The sequence below is a fragment of the Cydia splendana genome, chromosome 13, assembly GCF_910591565.1.
Source record: "Cydia splendana chromosome 13, ilCydSple1.2, whole genome shotgun sequence".
Lineage (NCBI taxonomy): Eukaryota > Metazoa > Arthropoda > Insecta > Lepidoptera > Tortricidae > Cydia > Cydia splendana.
In genome coordinates, this window is record NC_085972.1 from 18,360,937 (window position 1) to 18,378,470 (window position 17,534).

General features: G+C 38.0%; 1 protein-coding gene across 2 annotated transcripts in view; it reads right to left on the bottom strand.

Moving 5' to 3' along the window:
* Positions 1 to 17,534, bottom strand: part of LOC134796184 (unconventional myosin IC) — an 89,250-nt gene that overhangs the window by 18,548 nt on the left and 53,168 nt on the right. For both annotated transcript variants that reach the window (XM_063768171.1, XM_063768172.1), the window contains exons 2-7: positions 14,503 to 14,659; positions 8,980 to 9,095; positions 4,999 to 5,069; positions 4,672 to 4,881; positions 4,285 to 4,472; positions 3,524 to 3,733 (exon numbers count right to left, since the gene is read on the bottom strand). In XM_063768171.1, the coding sequence (XP_063624241.1) occupies positions 3,524 to 3,733; positions 4,285 to 4,472; positions 4,672 to 4,881; positions 4,999 to 5,069; positions 8,980 to 9,095; positions 14,503 to 14,659 (952 nt within the window). The remainder of the gene's footprint in view (positions 1 to 3,523; positions 3,734 to 4,284; positions 4,473 to 4,671; positions 4,882 to 4,998; positions 5,070 to 8,979; positions 9,096 to 14,502; positions 14,660 to 17,534) is intronic.

A 17,534-nucleotide genomic window follows, 5' to 3' on the forward strand; every position in this document is an offset into this window, starting at 1 on the left:
AAAAGTTTGGAAAAACGATATTAATTTATCCTAAGTCCGAGAATACCTCCTGGTTGACATATTTCTTAACTACATTTTACTTCTGTATTGTTTAAAACATGAAATTATGGCATGGCAAACATCATTATGTCAATTGTCCCATCATAGGAGGTATGCAGTTTTACAGCTCCTATAATGGGATTGGACCAAATACCACTATTTTTTTACATCTGTGGAGTCACAACATAGTGTGTTATATACCTTATCTCATGGTAAATGCAATTAACGAAACACATTCTAGTTTTCATCAAGTATTAATTAATTAAAATTTAATAAATTAACTCACCTCTCTTAGCGAAGTTGTTAAGAATTTTAGTGATATTTTTTTTCAGTGGCACGACAACTTTTGGGTTGACGCACATTTCTTAAAAAATAACCGAATTTAATAAAAATTCAAACATAATCAGCTCTAGGACTCTTATTTATGATAAAAATATATCCAGTGTTTATAAACTACTTTTATATACTTATTTTAGAGGAATTGTGTTTTTTTGTCCCATTACTGGTTCCGTGTCCATTATAGGGTATACTACTATAACAGTTAAAAATTCTCAACGAGAATTCAAAAAAATTATCAGCTTTCTTAACGCAACGACTACGCAGCGCGGGCGACGCTGTCAGCTGTCATGCTCATTTAGTTTAGAGTAACAAGCCAAGACATAACACTTTCACTGCCAGTAACCCTCTAGGGTTCTCTATTCTTAGGTACTTATCGCTACAAAGCGGAAAAAACACATGGTATCCGCTATGCTCGTAGCTCGCGCTGGCAGTGAATATGCCAATAGATGGAACAACGATTGGAACGAAAGCCAATATTACCATAACTTTGACAGGGATTATAGGTACATGAATCCCTGGTTGTCTCAGGACAACGTGGGTACTGGGAGGGGTACTGGGACTTTTTTGGATTTCACGGGCCTATAAATCCCGGTCTTTTGATAGGCTTACGTGGGGATATAGATCCAACACGTAGAGGCCCCTTGGAGAACTTTAATGTCATGTAGAACGCCTGCTGGAACCCGTTCACAGGCGCAACAATAGACACCCATGAACCGGTCTCAGCAGGCATTGGGACTATTGTAGAAAAAGTGAACAGTATACCAGTCTATGGATTGATGTTTGGGTGGACAATGAGACTGGGCTATTGTAAAAGAGGTCCGGACACCTGCCATAACAATGTTAACACCGTCATCGAGGCAGGCGGTGACTCGCCGCTGACTAGATGGGCCCCTGAAACTGCCGTCGAGAAGACGACCAGGAGCAACATCGGTGTGAGCGGCTCAGGGGTGTCGAGAGGTGTGCGCCGCTTTCTACCCAGTGGCTGTTAACAGCCACTGTGCCAACTCGCGTCTTATGCATCTTTCACTTCCACCCCTGGAGCATATAGCTCTAGCGACTCCTCTCTGGACGGCCAATGAAGGCAAGCCAGAGCTGAGAGTCCTGCGGGTCCCCTTGGGGTCCACTCCGACCGACGAAGACACGCCGGAGACGGAGACCCTGACCGACTCTCGGGAGCACTCGGGTCCGTGGGGTCGTTACTCCCCAACAGCTCGCCACAAGCTGCCCTGCGGGCTAATTTCCAATTATTATTACGCTGCACAAACTTCTTCAATGATAAATAACACTTGTAGATGTTTAGAGATAAGTATTCAAAGTTTGTTTTGGCTTTGTGTTGCAACAATGAAATCATTGATTAACAATGATTTATGATTTCATTTTAAAGTAGGTACCTTTTTAGTTATCATTAACTATTTTCAAAATATATGTATATTTAGTTTACAACATTATTTAGAGATCTAGTGATATAATTTCATCAAACTGTCTATCGTAGTTGAAACAAAAAATAATTTGATCCTTATTAATAGGTAAGTATTTCATTTATACCACCAAGTACGACATAAAAACTTAATTATTATAGGAATATCAAAGAAACCAAAGGATAGCATGAGATGCAATTATTAGCGAATACAACAACTACAAGCAACTCTTGACAGTGTGTTGCTGGGTACAACTTTTAGTAACACTTATTTTCTCATTTATCATAGTAAGGATTTACCAAAATTATTGGATGGAACCATGATTATTAAATTGAGCAAAATCATTAAATAAATAAATAAATAATAAATAAATATTAGGGGACATCTTACACAGATCAAACCTAGCCCCAAACTAAGCAAAGCTTGTACTATGGGTACTAGGCGACGATATACATACTTGTATAGATAAATACATACTTATATACATAGAAAACAACCATGACTCAGGAACAAATATTAGTGTTCAACTGTTCATCACACAAATAAATGCCCTTACTGGGATTCGAACCCAGGACCATCGGCTTAGCAGACAGGGTCACTATCCACTAGACCAGACCGGTCGTCATTATAAATCATATACGATCTTTTACATTCTTTTGCTTTCATAAGTAATATAAACCAATTTTTTAAAGCGTTTTTCAATATCTTTTAATAAAAAGATAAGTACGTCAAGATTGTTTACCTTCTTTCTAAAGCCAAAGATATATGTAACTCCGTATAAGATAAATAAAGTCTAAGAAAAAAACGTGCCTCGGAAATCAAGAAAAAGTCATTCTCGAATAGATGGCGCCATACCTTTGGCCTATTCTCGGCTAGATGGCGTTGACGACACCGTTTGATATTTAACAATTTTAACACATATCAGTGAACGAACATGGGTCAGTATAGAACAATAAAAATTAAAAATCATTTATCCGTATACATATTTTGATTAATTTATACATTTTCAATTTTATTTTAAGTTTTAATCGTGTGTCGATAGATGGCAGTAAATGTACCGTGCCTACAAAATTTACTATGGCAATAGCCCTCTATATATGCTTTTTTCTGCAACAGACCTTAGAATGCGTAAGACCAATGTGTTACAAGGTATTGCAATACATTAGGTCCAGATTACTTTTAACAAACACGTCTGACTACGCACGTCATACATATTTATTGACGGAATGGTCCTTCGGCATTTATTTGTACATACAATAGTTACTTTTAATGCAGGAAAACCTTAAAAGGAAATTATGCGGCTAAAATTGTAGGTACTAACTCAATGTGTTTATGCCACTGAATCACTTTATGCAAATAACATAATAATTACTAGGTATTTAATTTACCAAAGCAAATTTTAACCGATAAACATGTAAATTGGCACGCGTTATAGATTCCCTCCAAATCTTTAAGTGCGGTCAGCCTGAACTCCGTCAAACTTTTCATACATTTATTATGATTTGATGATATTTAGACGCAGGTATAAATTTTTTTTGATGACCCAGGGAAAATCCCTTATGGATCCCACTGACCCGCGAGAAGCCCAGTGGGTATGTTCAACTTTCACGGACTAAACCCCCTGCAGTGTTCCGCCGCGCGCTTTGTAGGCGGGGTTTCGGGAACTTGATTGTAGACCTACCCCGTCGGCGGTGCTACCCCGTCGGCGTTGGTATACCCATCCTTACCTCAGCCACGTTTCCGCTGTTAGCGTCATGCGTCAAGATCTCCGCATTACCCTTGTCGTTCCGCACAAACTTGACGTTGCCGAGATGAAGCACGCTGGCCACAATCTGGAAGATCTCGGCCTGCTCAGCCTCGCCGATCTCGATCACCTTCATGGCGTCGCGGATGGTGCGGAATTGGTCCGCGTCGTTTATCTTGGATGCTTGTGTGTGCTGGAATGGAAATATGTTACGGGGTGCCAGAAAATAATTTCGGAGCTAAATAGAATGAGATCGATTTCTAGATTTTCGTTCCAAATTCGTCGGGACTGGTATTTTGGATTTGCTGTGGAAAATCATAAAATGATGGCATATGATTTTGAGAAATCGATGCTTTTCTGTTAAAAGTTATTATTAGACACAAATAAACTTTTGTGTGGATTTTTATAAGTAAAAGACGACATAGGAAAGAAAGCATTCGTCTACCAAAGTGAAAGATGGCAACTAAATACCTAAATACTATGTTGTGTTGATTAATGACACAAAATATTCAGAAATCAGAAAACAGAAATTATTTATTTGCTTTGATACAGTATGGGGATGTTACAATACAATACATAGTGTTACAGATCATGTATCTAGCTTCTAATAGTTTTTCTCTAAAAAGCTAGGTTATGTAATTCATAACAGGCCTGTATGCGGCAAAACACGTAAATTGACAAGTGTCTTATCTCTAGATTGAAAGACACTGAGGAACCATTTTTTAAATTAAATGATCATCTTACCGAATCCGTAGTGTTGCAGAACTTGTAAGCCTCTGGTCTTCCCTGCAGGCGTAGGGAGTTCATCATCTCCTGGTCCGCGCCGGCCAGCAGCTGGTAGAAGATGTGGAAGTTCCTCTCGCCTGCCATCTGGCTGACCACGCGGGACTTCTCCAGCAAGTAGTTGAGGATGTGGCCTCCGACCGGAGCGCCTTTAAACCGACATAACATAGATCAAAGTAGCCTGCGATTTTTATACCAAATACACCTACTGATTGGTAGTCTAGAGTGACGTGTTCTCGGATAATATTGTTCTAAATCACAACTCACATACTCTCTCCAGCCAAAACTATCTCAAAACAGTATTAGATAAAGTATCAATGGTCGAATAACATACAGCTGCCTTCTCACCTTCATAATTAAACTGGACGTCCATGTACTTTCCGAAACGACTGGAGTTGTCATTCCTGTTGGTCTTGGCGTTGCCGAAGGCCTCCAGCAAGGGGTTGGTCTGCAGCAGCTTGTCCTTGACGGTCTCCACGGTCCGAAGGTGCTTGGTACGTGCTGCGATGTATTCCAGAACTTTTTTGGAGGCTTCCGTCTTTCCAGAGCCAGACTCGCCTGGATAAAAAATTGGTGGGTTGATTGTGGGAATAATACAATTTTATATTTTGTAGTACGGTAGTAAGGTTGTTAAACTAGTTAATCTTTATAAATGTAATTTTTGAAGTATCTTGCCTGAGATAAGTATGCATTGTTCCCTGTGTTCGTAAACTAGTGACCTGTAGGCGTTATCGGCTATCGCGAACCTGCAATAAAAGTACCCTGTTGTATAAATGGTGAATTTTTAAATCAATAACAACATATTCTGCATTAAGAACTTTTGAAAAATAGTGAGTGATCAAAGGAATTTTATGGCTCCTCTATACGATGGCCCAGCGCTGAACCAGCGAGATGGCCATGCGATGGTTATGGCTCCTCTACACGATGGCCCAGCGCAGAACCAGCAAGATGGTCATGCGATGGTTATGGCTCCTTTACACGATGGCCCAGCGCAGAACCAGCGAGATAGCCATGCGATGGTTGAGAGTACGCACTATAGAATGGGCCACGTGTAGATGCGTACGCACCATAGCTGGCCCACTACCTTTGATATGCGTACGAAAAACCGACACCGTGGCTATCCCATCGCCATCCCGCCGCGCCATAAGCCATCCGACACCTAGTGGAGAGGCTAGCCCCTCTCTACACGCTGGCTCATCTTAGTGGGCCAGCGTAATGGCCCATCGTGTAGAGGAGCCATTAAACTATTAATTATGTGTAGTTGCCGTATTACAATTGTGCCCTATCTAGAAATATTGTTAGGCACCAAGACCTAGACAAGAAAGAGAACGTTAATGTTGGGTAGTAACCGTTAGATTTCATAGTAACAATGAATAGAGCTAGAAGCTTCCATTACATTTATCGAGGCTATCGAATCGAGTCCCGGCTCCAATAACGTATTGTCTTATCGTTGTTGATAATACACTCGACCCTCGACGCAGTCAAATAATGTAAGGAAATGTTATGGACGTCGGAGAACAGAGTGACGCATATAAACAATGCAAAACCTCAATGATTTTTTAGGTTTCCGTACCCAAAGGGTAAAACGGGACCCTATTACTAAGACTTCGCTGTCCGTCCGTCCGTCCGTCCGTCCGTCCGTCCGTCCGTCCGTCTGTCACCAGGCTGTATCTCACGAACCGTGATAGCTAGACAGTTGAAATTTTCACAGATGATGTATTTCTGTTGCCGCTATAACAACAAATACTAAAAACAGAATAAAATAAAGATTTAAATGGGGCTCCCATACAACAAACGTGATTTTTGACCAAAGTTAAGCAACGTCGGGAGTGGTCAGTATTTGGATGGGTGACCGTTTTTTTTTTGCTTTTTTTTTTGTTTTTTTTTTTTTGCATTATGGTACGGAACCCTTCGTGCGCGAGTCCGACTCGCACTTGCCCGGTTTTTTATAAAGCACAGGAAGGCGGATTAGGCGGATAAAGCCATATTAAGCCAAAATCATCTGATTGTTGTAGATAAGTACCAAGATACTTTGATATACATCGGACAGATTAAGTACCGTAAAACGGGGTGAGTAGGTTTCGCGGGGAGCTATGGGTTATGAATGGGGAGAGAAGGATTGAGAGGAGGGTGAGGTGGGTTTTTAAGGCTAGTGCTAGAAAAATAATGTATTCCAATTTAAAATGGAGCTATAGTAATATTCATAATAAAAAAAAATCGATCCAACAATCTTCCAAAATCACCTTTGTATGAAAAACCCTCTCACCCCAAATACGAGGCACTACGGGGTGAGGTGGGTTCTCCTCTTTATCGTCAAAGTTATGAAATAGAACTACCCAAAATAAAATACAAACTAAAATACAAACGTCCGAACCACTTATTATATACACCATTCAGTTTTCACATGTAAAAATAAAATTTTATAGAGGTTTGAAAGTCAAATTTCACCCAACTCACCCCATTTTACGGTACCTATTTTGAGTAAGGTACAATCAATCAGAAATGGAATTATTTTGGTCAAAGTTTCATTCATCATCATAATTTTCTTAGCGCAATGCATTGACTTCGCTTTAACTATCGGATATCGTGTTAAGAAGTTTATTTTGCAACAGGGAAATATGGCAACTTTTGCTCGAATTTTTTGGAGAATAACTTACCTAACTAGAGAAAAAAATATTGAATTAGATCTCGCCTCTTTCATTCCGTATAAATTCAACATTCCGTTTTGGTGATAGCAAAGAACTACCTACCTATACCTAAGTATTTTCCCCAAAATGTGAACTAACCATTATTTTAATATTTCAACTCAGTTGGTGACAATGATAAGCAGGTACATGCATGCGGTATGCGTCAATTCGTCACGACATTGTTTCCTTCCACTAACATCTTCTAAGACCGGACAGCTATACATGACCGGCATTGTCTATTAGAAACAGTTCTAATCCAGAATTGTCTATTAGAAACAGTTCTAATCTGCGCAGAATCGCTGTGAAATTGCAACAATAGGCTATTCTCGTTGCTTCTTGAGAACGTAGGTATGTTGAACATTCTGCTAAACCAGTGAATACAAAAATGCTCTAAGCAAGCAGCGCCTACGCGATGGTCATTTTCTTTTTCTCTCTGGATTATAAGCGCTCGTGGCCTAGTGGTAAGAGCTTGCGACTTTCAATCCGGAGGTCATGGGTTCAAACCCCGGCTCGTACCAATGAGTTTTTCGGAACTTATGTATTACGAAATATCATTTGATATTTACCAGTCGCTTTTCGGTGAAGGAAAACATCGTGAGGAAACCGGACTAATCCCAATATGGTCTAGCTTATCCTCTGGGTTGGAAGTTCAGATGGCAGTCGCTTTCGTAAAAAACTAGTGCCTCTGCCAAATCTCGGGATTAGTTGCCAAGCGGACCCCAGGCTCCCATGAGCCCTGGCAGAATGCCGGGACAACGCGAGGACGATGATGACCGGTCTATGGACTACAAGCCAATGAGGAACCGACATTTGCGTCTACATTTGTGGCATCTGGCCACTTTAGATGGATCTTATTATCGGCAACTTCTTAGGGTTGTGAGGGTTCTGCCGTTTTACGCGCTTTTGGGATTGACCCGGACATAAGAAAAAGAAACTATGGTTCCTCTAATAGTTCGACTCATCTGGAGTAAGCAATTGAAATAATACTTACTATAGCAGAGCCTCGATCTACCATCAGTTTTGACATTGACATAACGCTCACGTCTACGTAATTTATTTTCTGTACATCTCGCTTGCACTAATATGCGAGTACGAGCGAGATGCATAGAAAGTAAGTTACGTAGACGTGAGCGTATATGTCAATGTAAAAACTGATGGTAGAAACACAGATTCATTGTGAAATTGGCATAATCTCTAACGTCGATTTTCAACGCTTAGCCATTAATTTTGCCATTGGAAGACCAGTTTAAGCCTGACCGCTGATTGGCGGATATTACGTCTCCCTGGGTCAAGTTCTACCATAGATTCTAGGAGTCTAGGACAAATCGTGGTTTAAAATTAACAGCTTAAGTAGATCGCGCTATACGCTTTCGTACCCTATACGGTAACTCTGGTGTTCGTTGACGTTTGACAATCCAGCCGGGCTAGCGCAGGATTGGCGCGAGAGTAACTCGCCCGCGAGATAGACTACCCGTCCCTCTTTATTTAATACAGTTAGAAAAAGGCGGCTAGTCTCTCTCGCGGGCGAGATTTTATATGTAAATAGCCGTGGAAAATTTATAGTTCACATGTCGGACAACATTCTAAATACTATCTTATTTCATGATTCAAGTGCTGAGTGATACATATAAGTGTGTTGCTAATGTCGATTTCGATAAACTATATAAACAACATGTTTAAGTGTAGTAAATTATAATTATGCACTTGAGCCCTCTTGGTAAGTATTAAGTACTTACCTAATACCACAGAATAAGTAATAGTACTATAAGCAAAAAAGCTCCTGATGACACTCCTCGGTACGGAGTGAAACATATCGAGCGTTTTCGGACTTAAAATACGTGAGTGACCCGTTCTTAATATTTTAATATGCAACACTGTGTTTTTGTGGCAACCATTATCAAAATATGTATATAGGTTAGGTATTGTTCCTATCCAATGTTAGAACTTACTATACTTAAATGAAACTTACACATGTGGAGGTGCCTCAAAAAAGGCCTTCTTGTAATACTGCTGGATCTTTTCCTCGGTGTAGATGGGCAGGTTCTTGTAAGGGTTCACGGAGATAAGTACGTTGCCGATGTACGTCTGTTGGACAATGGGTATAAATTAATGGTTATTTTACAAGCTTTTTATTACCTTACAATGTATGTATGTACAGTCACCTGCAAAAATATATTACACAACGAAGGCCGCAAAAATAAGGTTTAGCGTAAGGTTTACTCGACTTCTAAGTATCCTCCCTGGTATAACAGGCCATTAATTAAAATTATTAAAAACAAATTGAATGCTCATGCTAGATGGAAAAAATACAATAACGCTATCGATTATGCTGAATTTAAATTACTAAGGAAAAGAGAAAAGAAACTTAGTAAAGATTGTTATACTAAATATATTGCCCTCAGTGAAAAGAAAATTACTTCTTCGCCCAAATATTTTTGGAGTTTCATCAAATCAAAATTTCCTGCAAATGAGATACCTTCTAATATGTATTATGATGATAGATCCACCTCCGAAGGTGACGTTATTTGTGATCTTTTTAACAACTATTTCAGTTCAGTCTTTGTTACTGGTTGTAATCAATCACGACTTCCATCTCCTCAGTCTTCTTCCACCCCTGTAGATATTTCTAGTATTAATATTACTGATGATTTAGTATATAAGCATCTAAAACTCATATGTGTTAATAAGGGCGCAGGTTTTGATGATATTCACCCTTTTTTAGTTTCTAAACTTTACGCTGAGCTCGCGGTTCCCTTGGCTAAGCTTTTCAGAAAGTCTCTCAATGAAGGCATCGTCCCTAGCATCTGGAAGCGGGCTATCATTACACCGGTGCACAAAGGCGGCGATAAACATAATGTTAAGCTTTACCGACCAATATCGAAACTTTGTGTATTCGCTAAGATTTTTGAAAAAATTGTGACTAATGAAATTACTTCTGTAGTCTCGCGACACATCTCTGTGCACCAACATGGTTTTTTCAAAGGTAGAAGCGTCGACACTAACCTAGTCACTTATACCGACCATATTATTAATGCTTTGGATGCCGGTTATCAAGTTGACGCCGTGTATACCGATTTCTCTAAATGCTTCGATAAAATAGATCATTCTATTTTACTTCAGAAGCTTTTCAGGATCGGTATACACGGTGACCTTTTTAGGTGGTTAAAGTCCTACATTAGTAATAGAAGTCAGGCGGTTGCACTCAAGGGCTATAGGTCAAAGTTTCTACCCATTCCCTCAGGAGTTCCCCAGGGCTCGCACCTGGGACCTTTTCTATTTGTTTTGTATGTGAATGATATTGATACTATTTTTCAGTCTTCTTCCCACATTCTTTACGCAGACGATACTAAAATATATAAGACTATTAGAAATTATGATGATTGTGTTGCGTTACAATCCGATTTGTCACAATTTGAGGACTATTGTCAGCGAAATCATTTAATTCTAAACGCTGAGAAATGCTATACTATCACGTTTTCCCGTAAAAATAATCCTATCACTTTTGATTATAAACTAGCTGGTAGCAGTGTCTTACGTGTGTCGTCGATTCGAGATTTAGGGATTACTCTGGACGCTAAACTCTCCTTTAATGAACATATAGATAATATTGTGACGAGAGCATATAAAAAGTTAGGCATGATCTTGCGTTTAAGTAAACCATTCAAAAGTACGTTCACGTTAAAAGTCTTGTATTACTCTTTCGTCCGTAGTATTTTGGAGTTTGGCAGTGTTGTTTGGAGCCCACATTTCGGTATTCATAAGTCTCGACTTGAAAGGATTCAGAAAATTTTCTGTAAGTCCCTTGATTATAGAACCGGCCGCTATAACTGTGACTATCTTTCGTCAGCAGCTAGACATAGTCTTCCTCCTTTGGAAAAAAGAAGAGCATATCTAGATATTTTATTCTTATTTAAAATTATTAGAAATCATATAGATTCCAACCCACTATTAGAAAACATTTCCTTCAAAATTTCTCGGTACCACTCACGTTCTAAACCTACCTTTTCTATTTCTTCCTGTGGCACACAGTATGCTAAAAATTCTTTCTTTAGGCGCACTTGTAATATGTATAATGAATCGCTTAATGATATAGACATTTTTATTCATAGTTTGTCGGTTTTCAAGAACAAAGTTCGGCATATTTTGTTTTCTAGTAATTGAAAAATTTGTTTTTAGTTATAGTAGTAGTAGTAGTAATCACTTTATTGTACACAACACAGGTTTAAATAATATTTTTAGTTATATCTTGCATTGTTTTCTTATTTTATTTGCGTGTAGTATTCACAACTATACCTTCGGGTAATTTATAATTAAGTAACCTACTACCTTTATTGTAATAGTCAACCTAGTAATATATGAAACTTTAGGCCTATTTTTAATAATTTTTGTAAGACTTATTTGTAAAAGGCTGTTTGTTTTCTAAATAAAAAAAAAAAAAAAAAAAAAAAAAAAATTATTGCAGGTGACTGTAATGTAACTGACTGTAACTCTAACCTAACCTATGTTTTTACGTGTCAAATCTTGCAAGTTAAATTTGACCTACTTTCCGACTTCCAATGAATCTGAAAATTTGCATACATATGTAAGTCGGATGACAATGCAATATTATGATACCATCGAGGTGATCTGATGATGGAGACAGGAGATGGCCATGAACTCTGTGATATAACAACGAAACTTTATTGTGTTTGGGGTTTTTAGAATCGACTCAATGAGTATTATAGTTGCCTGTAAAGAAAGTACAGTCAGCAATAAAAGCCTGTACCGAAAATGACATTTGTGCCCAAAAACTTTTACTATATAACAGCACCAGTCATGGGACATTTAAGAGGAAATTTGGAGTATTTATGATATTTCCCTTGTACATGTAAATGGTCTTCCGCTTAGCGTGTTAAAAGATGAAAGTCCTATCCGCCTTTCATGTTTTAGGCGTGTTGTATCAAAGATACTGCAATGAGTTTCCACATAATTAACAAATTAAAACTATGCTTTTTTCTCCAGTCATGGACACCAAAGCTCCAGTAATGGGCCCCCGGTAATGGACGTGAATCCAGTAATGGGCCCCTATAATGGACATTGCTCTATCAGTATAAAATTTTGAAATGGGGAATAAGTTATGGCAAAAAAATCAATTTTTGGTATAAGCTTTTATCACTGAATGTATTTTTCTTTCCACAGCCAATTATTATTGTATTAGATTCATCGAGACAATTCTAATATACCCAAACACAATTAGTTAGGGTTTATTGCGATAAAGTTCCCATAGCCACCTCCATCAGATCAAGTCCATGTTATCATAATATTGCATTATCATCCGATTTGCATACTTAATTACGTACTTACACAAAATTTCAACTGAATCGGATATCGAAAAGTGGGTCAAATTCAGCTACCAAGATTTGACCCTAACTACACACTAACTAACAAGGCAAGTTAAATAAAAGTTTGGAAAAACGATATTAATTTATCCTAAGTCCGAGAATACCTCCTGGTTGACATATTTCGTAACTACATTTTACTTCTGTATTGTTTAAAACATGAAATTATGGCATGGCGAGCATCATTATGTCAATTGTCCCATCATAGGAGGTATGCAGTTTTACAGCTCCTATAATGGGATTGGGCCAAATACCACTATTTTTTTACATCTGTGGAGTCACAACATAGTGTGTTGTATACCTTATCTCATGGTAAATGCAATTAACAAAACACATTCTAGTTTTCATCAAGTATTAATTAATTAAAATTTAATAAATTAACTCACCTCTCTTAGCGAAGTAGTTAAGAATTTTTAGTGATATTTTTTTTCAGTGGCACGACAACTTTTGGGTTGACGCACATTTCTTAAAAAATAACCGAATTTAATAAAAATTCAAACATAATCAGCTCTAGGACTCTTATTTATGATAAAAATATATCCAGTGTTTATAAACTACTTTTTTATACTTATTTTAGAGGAATTGTGTTATTTTGTCCCATTACTGGTTCCGTGTCCATTATAGGGTATACTACTATAATCATATTCAGTTAAGATTGTGTGACAAGTTGACAACTGAACCGTGGGTTCGTAGGTATGATGACTCTGCAGTTATCGTGGGCAATATGATATGTGTCGCTACAAAATTTTCGTAGTTTTTAAGTCAGATCCGCACTGAAAACCAGCGCAACGGGTTGCTGCGGCATTACGCTGTGTGAGAATCTTACTTCATCAGCGTCCAAATTTTCTGATTATATATTTTGTGTGTGTGTTCTATGTAGGTACTTTGTTAAACCAGCGTCATGACCTGTGACGGAATATATAGTTGCTTTGAAAACACGGGCCAATTGGAGTGACGAGTTCTCTCTTAGTCCACCGATATTATGACATCTTAAAATAGAACCTTCCAAATATAACGCTAATTATGCAGAACAGACAGATCTTTAATAGGTCATTTGCCTGGACTGTCTAGTCTGAACTCTTTTGTCTGTCTGCCTAGTCTCCACGTTTTTGGGCTGCGGCCCTATTGCAGAGCGTGTTTTCCTGTTATCGTTATATAAAGGTTTTAAGTGCATCGCTGACACGATAATTACTTTATACCTTTTACAAAAGGTGGTTTACTAATGTGGTGGAGGTTTAAAGGCTTCGGCGGTCGCGCCATTCGGCTAATCCACTTATGAGATTACACCCCTAATTTCACTCGAAACCACACAATACAAATATGATATTTTGCCGTCAATAGTCAGAATAACAAATAATAATAGTTACAGTTAATAGTAATAGTTAGATTAGAATAGTAAGAAATTATTACTAAAATCTGATACACATCTTAATAAATAGATCAATAGTTAGGGATAGGAATATATTACCTATGTGTTGGGAAGATGTGTTTATTAGCCGTTTGGTTTGGCGTAATAATTTTGTCAATGTATGTCGGAACGTAGTAGGAATGTAGTTGTGCCTACTGTCTATTATCTTGTGATAGTTACATACACCTCTCTAGAAATGTTCAGTAATCGGTAGAACTTGTGCCTATCCAATAAGGTTTGCAAATTGTTAGTTAACAGTGTGGACGTGATACCTACTCAGAATAAAGATAATGTTCGCTTGGAGCCTCTTTAGATTATCTATACAGGCGGTTTCACACTGGTAGTCCTCGACGAACATATCTACTATTAGAAGTGCTCAGAAACATCAACACTTAATTGACCATCGGTGGAACTAATGCCTTTGCAATACATACATGCATACACACGCCTATTTCCCGGAGGGATAGGCAGAGACCACGGATTTCCACTTGCTACGATCCTGATTCATTCGCTTCCTTCACTTTCATAACTTTCCTCGTACACGCTCGCTGCTTTAGGGCGCTCTTGACCAGGCCTTTCTTCAGGATTTCCCCGATCTGCTCAGAGAAAGTCCGCCGAGGTTTACCCCTTCCAATTCCCGCTTCTTCGCTTCATCTGTTATTTTGCAATAAGATTGTGAAATAACAGACTGGACGCTAATACTCACATAAATAATGTTCTCGTTGAACCTCTTCCTCAGATTGTCAATAAAGGCGGCCTCAGATTGATAGTCTTCGAGCAGCACGAAATCCTGCACGCCGACGCGCTCGCGATGTTGCAGCGCGTGCTCCATCGCGCCGGCCACCGATACCGGCCGCAGCAATCTGGAACAAGTAATTCATTAAATATGCAGCATAGTACAAAAATACTTCTGTAGCGTGAGCGTGATTATATATTATGATAGTTATAAAGTGGGTAAAATACCATGGGCCCCGGATCCGAGAGTGGCCAAATTTGAGCGACACGATGAATAGTTACGAGTACGTAACTGTGTAATTTCAACAATCAACGAATATTAATCGAGACATATTTTACGGGTCTACCGCGATATAATTTCATTGTTTTTACCTTAAATTCCGACGTTTTTAGCTGAGTTGCACCAGCTGTGGTCACGGATTACGGTTTACGGATTTAAGGTAAAAACAATGAAATTATAAACGGGTGTTTGTGTAAAATCCACTGTTTCTATGTTATCACCTACAACTTGTTACTGCTAGCTGTAAGTTCTGTTTTCCAAATAAAACGAAATAAATATAATAACATATTTATTTAATTAAAATATGTTTATCCAATATCCTTGTCTCTATTACTATTTTAATTTACGAAATACCAAGTAACATTTGTAAATTAACTTAAATTACTTAAAGATACATTTTAACTGACCGCGCAATAGTACTAGATCCATTCTAGATACGTTATAGTTTAGATATCAACTAGTTCTCTTTTGCAGCGCAATTCGGGCAACCAATGTCACTTTTACGTTAGATAGAGTAAGATATCTATTAGATGTGAATTGGATCTCTAAGTCATATCCTGTGGAAATCGTTCAACAGTATCTCCAGAATCGCGCAAATGTCAAATTTGACAGGTTAGATCTTAAACATATCGTTATCGTATCTTGGTGATGTCTCAAAGATGTCTAATAGATGTCTATTTCAAAATCCGAATCGGGCCCATAGTAGCGCCCCTAGCGGTGAATTCTCGCGATATTCTCTAATTCAAACTTTTTTGAAAATATCGATATAAACAGCACTGGCCGAACTGTGGTATCATTTGTGCACATTGACCTGTCAATTTAGTTCGCGAGATTCTGGAGGCAACTCCTAAGATTTAATAACGTAGATCTCTTACCGCAGTGTATGTATTCTATATAACGTCCCATATTTTGCATTATCGACATCATTGTAACCCATATTCCGTAACTGTCACTGTAACCACTGCACTGTGTTCATTGGTCATCCACAAGAACTCTACGATAACTGACGAGTTGACTGATTTCCGCGGATCGACGATGTTAAACAAATGATTTTGTAATTATTACTAACTAGTAACTGTTAGTGAGTTAGTTTACTTTACTACTTGTAAACAAAGTGTGCTTATGATTTGTGAAAGATGTAGCTATATATAAAATGCTCTATAGTCTAGTTTAGAGTGTAGATAAACATATTGAAATTGAGTGTAAGTGAAAACTATATCAAAAGTAAAAGTATGAGTGAAAAATTTGGTTTCAGTGAAAATATTCAGAAATACCTCATTCAGTGGCACAGATACAACATTCTTAAAACAGTGCGGATAATATATTATTGTACACTTTGTACATAACCTGCATATCTCAGATTGTTGAACGACTTCCATTGGAGCTATAAGTGAACAATTAGCAAAGTCAACGTTGTGTTTACCCTATTATGACCTCATTAAACTCTAACTAGATAATAGCAAAACAAACCATTATGCTTTCCGGAAAACAATTCTGCAATATTTAAAAATATACCTACGCTGGGTTATGTTTATGCTTTATGCATAGTAAGGTAAACGTACTAGTGCTCCACATGCTAATGCCCAATGACTTAAGTTTCAAGATGATATGTACTGGGACCGCGTCGAGCACCTGTACGTTTACCTTAGGTGTTTAGCTACAGAATAAAATATTCCATTTATAAAGTTTAATAAGTTAGCTGGAGCGCGTAGAGGGGATGTCATATCATTGGGACCTCGTTTGCGTGTCGGTAAAATTGAGAGTTTACGTTTTTTTAGGATTAGAATAACTCCTGAGGTGTGTAAGTGTAGGGTTTTAAGAGGTGGTACATTTTAAAAGTAAATAGTGTGTTAGTTATCATCAGTGATCGTATATTTTCCAGCATTTCAACTGAAATGGTAAATTAAGGTTAATATTAACGTAATTAACGCTAATTAATCATTAGGGTTGAAATTATTTATACCAATTCCGTTAAAACGAAACAGGAGCTGAGTTTTAAATATTTTAGGTAAATATACCCGTCTCGCTAACGGAAGCGGCACCTAAACGTAGTGCGATAAGGACAAGGCGAAAAATCCTGCGTAAAAATCTCAAAAATCGAGGTTTCGTACTCCTCTGTTTCCTCCTCCAAAACTTAACCAATCGTAACCAAATTTGGAAATCTAAATGATTATGAAATTATCTGTGTCGGACCGTTTTGCTTTTTTGGCCAATTGATATCAGTTTTGAATGCCACGCCTCTCATTGTGGCATAGTCAATTAGGCCATTATGGCCATTTTTGAAGGGCTCTAGCGCCTTAAAAAACAAAAATATCAAAAAAAGCAAAACGGTCCGACACAGATATTGACAATATTAATCTGTGTTGAAAAAATCATTGCTCTAGCTTCAAAAACTACGGAGGAAAACGAGGAGTACGTTTGTATGGAGAAATGACCACTCCCGTTGGCTCTTAACACCACTCCGCTGCACCAAAAATGCTGGAAAATGTACGATCACTGGTTATCATGCTATTTTACATTATATACCTACCGCATAGCTCCCTGCCGAAGTCTACTCGAGGGGCTACATTATGGGGTTCTTAAAAAAGGAATCTAGGTCTATAGATTTGAAAAGAAGATACTTCTGCGAAGTTTTTCTAACACTAAAAGTGGAATACTCGTAATAGGCAAACCTGAACTAATTTAAATAACATTTATTAAATATTTTATCCTAGTCAAGGTGT